The 13,529-nt window shown below is 41.9% G+C and overlaps 1 protein-coding gene across 3 annotated transcripts in view; it reads left to right on the top strand.

Moving 5' to 3' along the window:
* PFKM (phosphofructokinase, muscle) overlaps positions 1–12,320 on the top strand; it is a 118,390-nt gene extending 106,070 nt beyond the window's left edge. For all 3 annotated transcript variants that reach the window (XM_069758663.1, XM_069758661.1, XM_069758662.1), the window contains 9 exons: positions 1,825–1,895; positions 2,961–3,048; positions 3,782–3,934; positions 5,370–5,534; positions 6,074–6,135; positions 6,560–6,671; positions 8,382–8,481; positions 8,566–8,671; positions 10,830–12,320. In XM_069758663.1, the coding sequence (XP_069614764.1) occupies positions 1,825–1,895; positions 2,961–3,048; positions 3,782–3,934; positions 5,370–5,534; positions 6,074–6,135; positions 6,560–6,671; positions 8,382–8,481; positions 8,566–8,671; positions 10,830–10,974 (1,002 nt within the window). In that variant the 3' untranslated portion in view covers positions 10,975–12,320. The remainder of the gene's footprint in view (positions 1–1,824; positions 1,896–2,960; positions 3,049–3,781; positions 3,935–5,369; positions 5,535–6,073; positions 6,136–6,559; positions 6,672–8,381; positions 8,482–8,565; positions 8,672–10,829) is intronic.
* The last annotated feature ends 1,209 nt before the right edge of the window (positions 12,321–13,529 follow it).

Raw genomic sequence — 13,529 nt, 5'->3', positions numbered from 1 at the left:
AGGTTCTTCACGTGGCTGGAGTCATAGGCTATTATATGTACCACTGAATTGCTGGATACAACATTACATTTATAGATAGGATTTTTATTTTCTTTTTCCAGTTGTACCCACCAGTAGTTTCATCTGTGCGGTCTCATTTTTTATATATATTTTTTTAACTTTTTTATCTATGTATACTAAAATAAGGTTATTATATTTTATTTGGTCTGTGTAAGAAGTTATTTTATTGGGGTTTTATATAAGTACCGGTAGGTTATTTAATTGTAGGTAGATTGTACATTATTTGTCTGATATTTAAAGGATTCTTCCCAAGATAGTAAATTATCACCTACCCGTAGGATAGGAGATAGCTTACTGATTGCTGGGGATCCGACTTCTGGGGTTTGGGCCTCAGATCCCCATGTTGAATGGACCGATGGTGCACATGGTTGACCTCCGCTCAATTCATTGTCTATAGGACGAGCGCTGTGCTTTCTTTCTCTGGCTGTCCCATAGGCAATGAATGGTGTGGAGGTTGAGCATGTGGTTCTGGAACTCGCTGCGGGCTATAAATAATTACTATTTTGGAAACTGACCTTTAAGACTTAATCTTTGGGTAGATTTAGAAATCGAAATACAAACAGCACAAATACATTGTTTCATGTGCAAGCAAAAGTGTAATGAACGCAAAAAATAATATGGCATATCTAAGCAGCTCATCATTCAGTTTGTATGAGCAGATACACATGTCTAGTCTAAGGTGTATGGGGACCTTAGACTAATATCTATGGGTAGGGCTGACGGTCTAATGTGTATGGGGGCCCTAACAACTGATTGATAGGTGAGATGTTGATTGCATATGTCTCTTTTTTGATAGGCTGATCACTTTGTTCTCCCGGAGATAAGCTGCTCGCAAACATGTCTGGTGATGGCTCTCTCATAGAGAACTCCAGAGCGCTCAGCCTTCGTGGGCTCATATCACTGATCAAAATTGATAGTTTATTGTGATGTAACAAGATACAAAATGTGATAACATAGAGACATATATGGTAATCCCCATGGATTTCTGGCCTCATAGTAGTCTGGTTGATTAGCCTCATAGTCCAGTCACATTATTAAATACAAAGTGCATAGGAATTTCTTAATCCCAGCAGTAATGGGACACAATGTAATAGTTATAGAAAAAATATAAAAAAAACTAACCCTAAGTAAAACTAACTAGAAAAAAACATAAAAACTACATGTGTGTGAGGTGGCCAAGCACTAAAAAGGAGTCTGTATGTTCTCTCTGTGTTTGCGTGGGTTTCCTCCAGGTTCTCTGGTTTGCCCCCACACTCCAAAGACATACTGAAGTGGAATATAGATAGTGAGCCCCAATGGGGACAGTTCCGATAATCTCTGTAATGCTGCGGAATATGATGCCGCTATATAAGAGCGCATAATAAATAAATAACTGATTTTATTTCTTTCCCGCCCACGGTGGTGATTGCCTGCAGCCTCCTATAGGGGAAGCACTTTGCATGGAGAATTTGCAGCTGTCCGTTGTGTCTGTAAATCGGCATGCTGTGCACTTCCCCTCATGCTGGCTGCAGACAGACAGACTTAACTATGCGATCTGAGCTCCATGTATGAAAAGCGAGCACTGTAAAGTTTTTTCATAGAAGTAGTATACTGCTGATGCGCTCAGTGGGGCCCTATGTTTTCCTTGAACACTTCTAATCAGTCATCTTTTGATGTTGTGAAATCAATGTTTTTCCCAGAAATAAACACCAGCTGATAGTTACATTTTTTTAATTACATTTTGGGGAGTAAATTCTTCTATTATCATTATTTTTATATAACTAGATTGAAGAAATTGGATGGGGAGGGGTTGGCGGATGGACAGGACAAGGCGGTTCACGACTTGGAACGAAAAGGTAACTTTTTCATTCTTCATTTTATGTAGGTGTCAGGGGTCTTGAACCCCACAATGATTTGAGCATTTAAGATGATAGCGGGATTTGTCAGAGTTTCTGGCATTGGTAAGGCCATGTTCACATTTCTGTTTGCATAGTCCATTTGTCTTTCCTATTTTAGGAACAGACTAACGAAAATGTCCAAAAAGGATCGGTTACGTAACTGATAGAAACAGACACAGATGGACCCCAGTGTTTATTACGGGGGTTTATCTGAATTCCCTTACGTGTCTTTGTTTAGAACAGAAGCAAAAGCAGATCAAGTATTTTATTTTTTTTTTATTCTAAAACTGACACATAAAGGAACACAGACAGACCTTCCAATAATCAGTGGGGCATATCTGTTCACTTTGGCATTTGTTATGTGATGGATAATTTTTGGACATTAGTTCCATTTGTTGTATTTGGTGCGAATCAAATCACACGACCCAGTCCATTGTCCATGTTTGTAATTTGTGGTTACGGGTTAGGAGCCCTGAGAACCACCTTTTACCTTCCAGCATCCACGGCTCCTCTTTTGATTAGCTGGCCTGGTGTGATGCCACATATGTGTTACGCCACAACGATGACAACATGCCAGGCAAGTTAATCAAAAGGAGCCGTGGATGCTGGCTGGTAGAAGGCAGTTTCTGGGCTTCTGTCCAGCAATCACAGATTACTGAACTGGCAATTGGATCCGTGTCCTGCCATTTGTCTATCCCTAAAATGAAATGTCTGGACAGAGGTGTGAACAGAGCCTAAGCCTCCAAACAGAAGTTCATAATGTAAAATAATGTATATCAGACTTTACAGCATAATTTATTAGAATATTCTAAATATTCATTGTTTAGCTGTGTGTGTTCAGTAAGTCATCTGCACCATGATGGGAGGATATACAAATAATGTCAGTCAGCCACATTTTTTACCTGCCAGGCTGTGATGTGATGATGGATGGATGTCACTATAGTTGGAGCCATGTCAGCGTTTTATGAAGATCTAAGCGTTGTCTTTACTTCTTAATTAATACCTTTTCTGCTTGTTTCATAGGGTGCTGCCTAAAAAATATCTCGAAGAAATTAGTTGCAATATAAGTAACTTCAACATACATGGACTGATCATTATTGGGGGTTTTGAGGTATTTTTTATTTTCATATTGGAGAAAGTAATTATCTGTGTATTAGAAATGAGCGAATAAATTTGCAGGACCCAGGTCCCGCAGTCAGGTCAGTATTCTGTAGCACCTGGTCAGGAGCCCTGCAAAACCTCCTCCTACCTTCCTGAACCCGCGGCTCCACCATTGATTAGCTGGACTGACGTTGTGCCAGGCTGGCTAATCAACAGAGGAGTCGGAGATGCCGGCAGGTAGGAGGCAGCTTGTAGGGGTCATGTCCATCGTACATTGATTATTGATCTGACAACTTGACCAGGGTGCAGCAAATCTATTTGTTCATCTCTACTATCCATCTTTGGCTTGTATGTAACATTCATTTCTTGCAATGGCCGCTGCAGGTAAGATGTATTGCTACTTGCTTCCTTTCCTGGTGATCGCTGGGCTAGCTTATTTCCTTTATCTCAGTAACGTGATGTCATGTTAAAATAAAAACTTTGACCTACAATATCAATGAGGATTTACTACTAATAATAGCAAACACTAAGAACAGAAGTAAAAGTGTAAATGTGTGATTATCTCTGGCACTGTTGGATTAGACTTCCGGTTTTGCCTGAATTTGCTCAGAATCCACAACCTCTATTTGGCTACAGAAAAGGTTTCAGACTTTTCATTCAGCAGATGTGGGAACCATATTTTATTTTACAAATGCCTGCACATGTTCACATACGTCTTCGTAATGAAAGCGTGTTTCCTGCAGGCCTTCACAGGCTCCCTGGAGCTGATGGAAGGACGTTCCAAGTATGAAGAGTTGTGTATTCCACTAGTTGTCATCCCAGCCACTGTGTCAAACAATGTACCTGGATCAGACTTCAGCGTTGGGGCCGATACGGCCCTCAACACTATTACTACAGTAAGTATTAGCCGCCTTGTGCTGCCCTGTTTTACATAACATCTGCATAACCGCTGCCTTAGCCACTGGGCCCTCTCAGATATGCATTAGTTGGTGTGGATGTCCTGAAATGAGGGCACATCTTCCTTTTTCCAGCATATCAAGCTGCACAGACCAGAAAGATGTTCATCACAGAGCAACCATATAGCTGAAATCACTAATAGGAGAACAGATCATTTCTAATGCACCACAAAGTCTTATGGTGGTGAAGAAAACGCTAGTGGTATTGTGTAAACCCACAGCACCTCTAGTGTGAGTTGACATGTTTCCATCTTCAGTTACAGATTAAGTTTTCATGTAATCATCAACTTCAATCAAGCCCACAAACTACAGTGGCCTGGCCAGCCATCTAGTGTGCATAGTGGGGGTCTTGATATCGGTGGAATGAGGTGACATGTAACAACTGTCTATAAAAGTCTTTGGAGGGCTTGAAGCAGTGAGAAATAGGGTGAAAGGGAGAATCCCTGTACTGCTGATTTCGTGTTTTATTATATCCTAGTGTTGGATTTACAGCTACCCTGCTCATTACGACTATATTTTGTCCTCCTTGCTCCTGCTGCTTTTGGATATGTGCTACCTAGAGACACAAAGGCATGAATCTCTCATGTACTGTGTATGAGAGATATCATAGCAACTACCAGGTCTGGCATGTCAGAGTGAGGAAACTTATATGCAGTATTGACTTTTAGGATTGCTACTTCCAATAGGTGGCACTAGAGTTCTCGTCTTCTTCCTATCTGAAGAGGCAATTAATTTCCCAGAGGAGCATACATGGCGTATATAAGTCCCCTCAATCTAACATGCCAGGCCTGGCTTGTCACTCCCCGCAAGGAGAAACGTTACCCCTTAGATCCTAGTCTTAAACCTCTCACCTAGCCAAATCAGATCTCATACTTTGCACTGTTGAGGGGCAACACCCCGAAACACTGTGTCTGCAAATTGAGATTCTGGTTTGGCTATTATCCTAAGTTATATGGCAAGACTCGTTAAAGGGGCTATATTTACTTTCAGGATTGCTGCTTTCAAAAGGTGGCACTAGCGTGGTAGTGGTCCTCCTCTCTGAAGAGGCAATTAATTTTCCAGAGGAGCATGCATGGCGTATATAAGTCTCCTCACTCTGACATGACAGGCCTGGCTTGTCACTTTCCGCAAGGAGAAACATTACTCCTTAGATTCCGAATACTTTGATGACATTTCATTGAGTACTGGCTACTTTCTTATCTTAGGAACGTTGAGAAATGTCCATCTGTGACATGCAGGTTTAAAGGTTCATGTAAATTACTTCTGAACTATATATAATGAAGAAAAAATAATTTATTTTTCAGTAACATTTGTACAGTGTCGGTCAGCATTCACGCTCCATTTTCTTCTCTATGTATACAATTCATATTTGTAGACTTGTGATCGGATCAAGCAGTCGGCTGCTGGGACAAAGAGGAGAGTATTCATCATTGAGACCATGGGAGGATATTGCGGATATCTAGCTACCATGTCCGGCTTTGCCGCGGGTGCAGACGCTGCTTACATTTATGAAGAGCCATTCTCTATACATGATTTACAGGTAATAAAAGGTCATTTGGGGATTTTAACAACTTTCACATTTTGGTTCTTTGCCCTAAAACAGCTGATTTGTTCACCAATACATTGCTGAAGGCTTTCTAAGGTGTCTCAATCTCGACTGCTCGGATTACTGTGACTACTACCGTCCTAGCTAAATATTCAAAGGCTTTTTCTTTTGGGATGACATCTGATATTACTAAACTGATGGGTGTCATCGGAAATAAACATAATTAACATTAATTGAAGAACATGGAAACTCCACAGCAAAGGTTTCCACATGAAAAATTACTGAAATAGTGACCAATGAATCATAGAAAAGCCGGATGGGGTACAGCTAGAGGCATATGTAAAAAAAAAATGTAAGCTTGTTCTCAAAACTAATATATACCGCAGTATGCCCCGAATTTTTAATCTCTTCCAGTATCTTGGACTTAGTGGCGCTCATCCTCTGGCATGGTAGAATAGCTACAACAAACGTCAGTTGTGTGGTTGGTCAATGAAATAGACTTTATTCCTTTTTCTCCTCTTTTGTGATCACAGGCAAATGTTGAACATCTCACCGAAAAAATGAAGACTACAGTGAAAAGAGGTTTAGTTTTAAGGTATGAAACCCCTGAACAAATGTTATCAAATGCAGATGGATTTCTACCATGTTTAGGCTAGAAGATCCAATACGGGTTTTCATTGTTGCATCGTCTCGACAAAATGCACAGGTTCTCAAAGAGGGCCTGTCACCAGGTCAAAATGGCCAGCCTTGGCTCTTAGTTTATTCCTCCTGACTATTTAGATTTACTTGTATATAATTTCACCATACGAATCCAGAGATATGGGCATTTTTGTTCACTGCTAATGTTTATGGTCTTTACCAAGGAGGCACTGCTTGCAGGGTAATAATGCAGATCCGCCTGTAGACCCATACCTGGAGAATCCAACACTCCTTTGGTTAAGATCATAGTAATTAGCACTAACGTATTTATGGACTGCCAGGTATGTTCTTTGTGAAATGAACTTTGTTTTTCATTTCAGGAATGAAAAGTGCAATGACAATTACAGCACCGATTTTATATTCAATTTGTATTCAGAGGAAGGAAGAGGCATCTTTGACTGTAGGAAAAATGTCCTTGGTCACATGCAACAGGTACGGAGGCTGGAATGAATGGTCACCTAAGCAGTGAACAAAGTAATGTGACTTATTACCAGCAGGTACAGGCCTATCAGACATTTACTAGGACAAGGGCACAGACTATATGGAGTTTCCTATAAGTTCCCACATATCATTAGGGTACTCTAGGTGTTGGCTTTTGATTACTTTTCTTACTAAGAGCTTTTGGAGCCAAGAGATGGATTCTCATGGCAGAGGCACCAGCACTTGGGTAGTGGATATAACAAAGTGAGACGTAGTAATTATGGTGAAGCAATCAACTGCTGTAACCCAGAGATGCCACCTTTATTATTTCAGTGACAGGTAAAAACAGGAGTAGGCAACTATGGAGAGGCAGAGATCCACTGAGGTATACTGGGTGCAGATTAGTGAGAGGACCATAGGGGGCATTCTGTGGACTCAAAACGACACTCTGGGACTCAAAACGACACTGTTCCTGGAGATAATACTTTTTTAAATAAATTTAGCACCGCAGACAATACTAGAGAATATAGTACTGATAAGTCATAGGCAAAATACAATTATAATAACCTCAAGCGATTCTGATGGTTTTTCCTATTTCTTCTACATTTGACCCAGACCGTCATGACACTTCTTTACACCATGACTCGTCTCTCCAGTTTGTTGTCCACAAGTCTATGGTTCCTCACTTTTCCACCATCCTCTTCACCTTCTCTTACCAGTCCTGGTGCTGATACAATGTCATCTTGCTGCCACTCCAAATACTGAGCCTATTATGCTGCTCAGTGCCTGAAATGCAGTACTAAAAAGATAATACTGTCATAAGTATCTACTATATAATTGTCTAAGGGTCACTTCCGTCTGTATGTCGGTCTGCTGTCCCGGAAATCCCGTGTCGCGGATCGGTTGCGGCCGCCAGGCCGCGACCCATCAGCGACGGGCACAGTCCGGCGGCAAAATGGCCGCTCCTTCCTCCCTGCAGTCAGTGCCTGCTCCATACTCCCCTCCAGTCAGCGCTCACACAGGGTTAATGGCAGCGTTAACGGACCGCGTTTTGCCGCAGTGTAACGCACTCCGTTAACGCTGCTATTAACCCTGTGTGACCAACTTTTTACTATTGATGCTGCGTATGCAGCATCAATAGTAAAAAGATCTAATGTTAAAAATAATTTAAAAAATACTTATACACTCACCCTCTTCGGCCCCTTGGATCCAGAACAGGCCTTTCCCGCTCTTCGCGACGCCCCGGTAACCGCTCCATGCATTGAGATCTCGCAAGATGATGACGTATAACACAGAGCAAAGTACTGCAGTGCCCAGGCGCCGGGCCTCCCTGACCTGTCCCGGCACCTGCGCACTGCAGTACTTTACGTTGCCCTCAACAGGGCAGACAAAGTACGCCTGCGCAGGAGCCGCGACAGGAAACAAAGAAGAGGACGTCATCGTCTGAAGATGGGAGGCACCGGACTGCGATGCCCATCAGACCGGACTGCACCGTGACCGCCCCTGGGTGAGTATAATCTAACTTGTTTTTATCATCTTTCAGGTTACATCGGGGGCTTATCTACAGCATTGCAGAATGCTGTAGATAATCCCCTGATGGTGGTGGCCACAGCTTATAGGCCAAAAATGGGGTGACAGATTCCCTTTAAGATTTCATTCGTTATGTACACAGAAGCCATAGTACTGCAATAGGTATGTAACACGAATTTTCCCTTCTTTCAGGGGGGCACCCCAACACCTTTTGATAGGAACTTTGGCACCAAAATGGGTGCAAAAGCTGTACTGTGGATGACCGGAAAGGTGAAGGAGTGTTCCAGACATGGTATGTCTCTCTTTGAGTTACATCTTGTCTTTTAACTCCCAATTCAGAAGACCTGCTCTGCTCACATCGCATCCTCTGTTGCAGGTCGTATATTCGCCAATACCGCTGACTCAGCCTGTTTGTTGGGAATGCGCAAGAGAAGTCTTGTTTTCCAGCCTCTGACGGAACTGAAGAATGAAACTGATTTTGAGTATGTTTATTCCACAAATTGTATTATTAATCTGGACAATATTACATAGTTGTCACGTCTGGAAACATGTCAAGGACACGCCAAGCTAAATGGATTCAGTTAGACTGTGTTCAGGGACAACTTTCATTGTAGGTGTCTAATATGCTCATAATCTCCTTACACCAGCCACATGTACCTGAGTGTGACTATGCTGATGTATATCCATATACCTTTATTTCAGATTGTAGTAGACCTCAAAGGTCAACATTACTGTCTTCAAAAGCAAAATATATCTCTGTGAATGTCAAACGTGTAGCAGTATAGGCCTACATTTCCGTACTTTTGGGGAATAAATTCAGGATAGGTGCACGCCAAACACAATACCTGTATGTGGTGTCGCTGGGGTGGTGTAGCAGTAGTAGTTTGACTTCATACTTGGCTCCTGATAGACCCACTTAGTACAGCAAATCCATGAATGCTATCACAGAAAGGCTAAAAGGAAAAATATAAATGCAAATCTGTGTCTATCTACAAAAATAGGTCAAATAAACTCTACTAAGAGAGAGGAGTAACTATGCCCAGTGGTATGGCTACTAGCAGAATGGGTGGACAACTTATAAAGAAATAAATCAGGAATTCTGTTTCTGACCATGAAAGCAGGGCTGAGGAGTCGGTAAGCCAAACCTCTGACTCCTCAATTTCGGTGACTCCCGATTCCACAGCACTACCTCACTACTGAGCATGTGCATAAAGTGCAGCACAGATTCATCTCAACTACGACTCCACAGCACTGATCACTACTGAGCATGTACATAAAGGGCAGCACAGATTCATCTCAACTATGACTCCACAGCACTGCCTCATTACTGAGCATGTACATAAAGGGCAGCACAGATTCATCTTAACTACAGCTCCACAGCACTGCCTCACTACTGAGCATGTACATAAAGTGCAGCACAGATTCATCTCAACTACAGCTCCACAGCACTGCCTCACTACTGAGCATGTACATAAAGTGCAGCACAGATTCATCTCAACTACAACGCCACAGCACTGCCTCACTACTGAGCATGTATATAAATTGCATCACAGATTCATCTCAACTACAACGCCACAGCACTGCCTCACTACTGAGCATGTACATAAAGTGCAGCACAGATTCATCTCAACTACAGCTCCACAGCACTGCCTCACTACTAAGCATGTACATAAAGTGCAGCACAGATTCATCTCAACTACAACGCCACAGCACTGCCTCACTACTGAGCATGTATATAAATTGCATCACAGATTCATCTCAACTACAACGCCACAGCACTGCCTCACTACTGAGCATGTACATAAAGTGCAGCTCAGATTCATCTCAACTATGACTCCACATCACTGGTCACTACTGAGCATGTACATAAAGTGCAGCTCAGATTCATCTCAACTATGACTCCACAGCACTGGTCACTACTGAGCATATACATAAAGTGCAGCACAGATTCATCTCAACTACAATGCCACAGCCCTGCCTCATTACTGAGCATGTATATAAAGTGCAGCACAGATTCATCTCAACTACAACGCCACAGCCCTGCCTCACTAATGATCATGTACACAAAGTGCAGCACAGATTCATCTCAACTATGACTCCACATCACTTTTCACTACTGAGCATGTACATAAAGTGCAGTGCAGATTCATCTCAACTATGACTCCACAGCACTGGTCACTACTGAGCATGTACATATAGTGCAGCTCAGATTCATCTCATCTACGACTCCACATCACTTTTCACTACTGAGCATGTACATAAAGTGCAGCTCAGATTCATCTCAACTATGACTCCCCAGCACTGGTCACTACTGAGCATGTACATATAGTGCAGCTCAGATTCATCTCAGCTAAAAGCTCAGATCAGGAACAGAACAAACATTTATAAGACACTTCATAACTTTCCCTAATTCTTATAAGAATATTTACAGCACATCCTGCATTATACTACAGTACCCAATTTATTTTCATATTTTTGTAGCCTGAGTCGGTACATTTTATTCCGACTTCGACTCCACCAAAATGGACACCAACTCCGACTCCACAGCCCTGATGCCAATTGTAGTTGGTATACTTTCCATCAAAACAAAGCAATAAACTAATATTATTTTAAGTGTATTTTATTTTCTTTTGCCTTCAGACATCGTCTTCCCAAGCAGCAGTGGTGGTTAAAACTTCGCCCCATCCTTAAAATCCTGGCTAAATACAACATCAACTTGGACACATCTGAGGCTGCACATTTGGAGCATATCACGAGGAAGAGATCTGGGGAGTCTCAAATCTAGTGTGGGAGAAGATGCAACTACACTACGGTGTCCTCCAAGCCTCTAGATTATGGGATTATGGCCAGAAGAAAAGAGTGTACCTGTTACCTGTACATGGTGGAGACAACATGTGGTTTTCACTATAAAGGCTTGCCTATTATTACAGTGCTAGAAACTAGAAGAGTCATCCCTGTTCGTCTGGACACACACCATAGCTAGCTGTCAGCTTGTTTGGCTGACCGTTATTCCTCTCCACCACCCACACACATGCATGCTTTGCAAAGGATGTGTGTTCTTAATAGGGGTGTAAGCTACTACCAGACCCTTCCATCCCTTGCCTCTGCCATTGGCAAACCACCATACAGAAAACATGGTTAGCATCTGAGTTTGAATAACACTGTACACATTAGATGGATTCACTCGCCTGTCCGACTCGGCAGGTTTGGCCAACATTTATCAAATGTGTATGGCCAGCTGGCAATAGATGCCTATTCTAATCATTAGTTTGGTGTCTCACCACAGTCACACAATAAGAAGCTCATATAAAAAAATGTAATTTTTCAGTCAGAAGCCATAAATAGATGGTGGCCACATAATTGTTCAGCAGACAGTGACCACTACGTGGTGCCTCATTGCGTACCCAGGTCTACTAATCACAGTAAGCACCAATGATGCCAGCAGGTAGGAGGAGGTTCACCCAGCTCAGGTCTGGCAGCCACGGTCTACCAACGTGGCCACTGGACTAAAGTTCTGCGACTATTTTTGCTCAACTCTAATACAAAGGATTTTATCTTTGCTTTTCTGGACATGAGACTAAGCCCTTAGACTTCTGACTGTCTGCAAAATTACGAGATATCAATGGTCATCATTAACCGCCCTGTTCAAACCTGAATAGGAGTTTTCCCATTAAAAACTTGACAATGACCACCCCCACCGTGTGTAGTTGATAGATTTTAATGCAGTGCCTCATGTATTTAATATTATTTTTATCATATTTATAGTATTTTTCTTCTCTGCATGAAAATGCATCTTCTCCGTAGAGGATATATTTAAAAAAATGTCTAAAAGACACAAAGTTCTCAAAATATTACCCCTTTTACTGTGAAAACAGCCTACCAGAGAAATTCACCAGTGTTGTCAATCACATGCAAATAACACATCTGTCTAAGCAACCATATGTGAGTATCACACGCAAGCAAATTAACCACGATATGGCTCATCGGTGGTTGTGTCACCAGTAACTCATCATGTATGCTATTAATGTAGTTGTATTCTACAATTCCACTGTTGGTTGTTGGAGGGGGATATAAATAATGAGTGGAATTCTTGTTTAATATGAATAAATCTAAGACAAAAGAAAACTAAAGTGGCAATTTATTACAGGTAAAGATGTGAATGAAACAGAGTTGTTTTATAGGTAAGCTGGATAGCATTGAAGCACTCTGTCAGCTCTAACATTAATTTTTGCATAAATCAGTAGTGGCATCAAATCTAAGAAACTTTGTAACATTGATTATTGAGCAATTTCCCTACCCCTGCCACTTGAACTCAACATTCTCTCCGACAAACTGCTAATATCCATCCAGGATTTTGCTGTGTCTTAAATTAAAGGTGGTGACTTTAGTTTATATTGGCAAAACCCCATCACAGGTACCCTTTATTACAAGAGAGGAGCAGAGTCATGCACTCATACAGTGAAATGTAAAAGTTTGAGCATCCCTGGTAAAAATTACTATTACTGTGAACAGTTAAAGGGAACCAGTCATGTCCTATTCAGCATGTAAACTGTCGCCGGTGTGTTGTTAGTGATGCAATGTGGATCACTAACACGTTTCTTTAATTAAAAATGGTGGTCTATTCATGTGCAAAGAACACTTTATATAATTAGATCGCACCTGCTCATTTAGTAATGAAGGGTGCTTCATTTAATTCAGTCACGTTCGTCCCGCCCACGCAATTTGAATTAGGTTTCGGTGTTGTGCCAACATCACTCAAATCCTCCTTGAAAAATCCTGCGCTTGCGCAGTGTATCGTGGAGCCATCCTTGTGAAGTGTCGATCGGAGATCTGCATATCCGCCATTTGGCTCCCTGCACGTGTGCACTGAAGCTGTGTGTAGTACCCAGTTTCACTGATTGTGCAGCGGAAGCCGCTCATCACGGCGCATGTGCGGCTTCACGATCAACACTTCGCAAGCGCAGCTCCACGATACACTGCACAAGCGTGGGATTTTTCAAAGTGGATTTGATCATTGTGGCCAAAGAGTTCTATTTTAACCTCATCGGTCCACAAGACTCCTTTCCAAAATGCATCAGGCTTGTTTAGATGTTCTTCTGCATGCTTATGTGTCTTTTGCGGTCAAGCGGGGGTTCTGATTGGCCTCTCTAGCAATCCCATGACCAGCTCACACTGAAATTTTGCTTTGTCTTCCAGACCTTATCTTGGACTCCACTGTTCCTGTTAGCTGCCATTTCCTAATTTCATTTTGAACTAAGGAAAGGGCAACTTGAAAATGCTCTTCTATTGTCATGATCCATCCTAGGGTTTAATCCTGTCTGCCCTTTTTCCAGGCATATC

This window comes from Ranitomeya imitator, chromosome 3 (genome assembly GCF_032444005.1).
Source record: "Ranitomeya imitator isolate aRanImi1 chromosome 3, aRanImi1.pri, whole genome shotgun sequence".
Lineage (NCBI taxonomy): Eukaryota > Metazoa > Chordata > Amphibia > Anura > Dendrobatidae > Ranitomeya > Ranitomeya imitator.
Note: the sequence above shows the minus strand (reverse complement) of the source record. Positions and strands in the feature narration are given on the sequence as shown.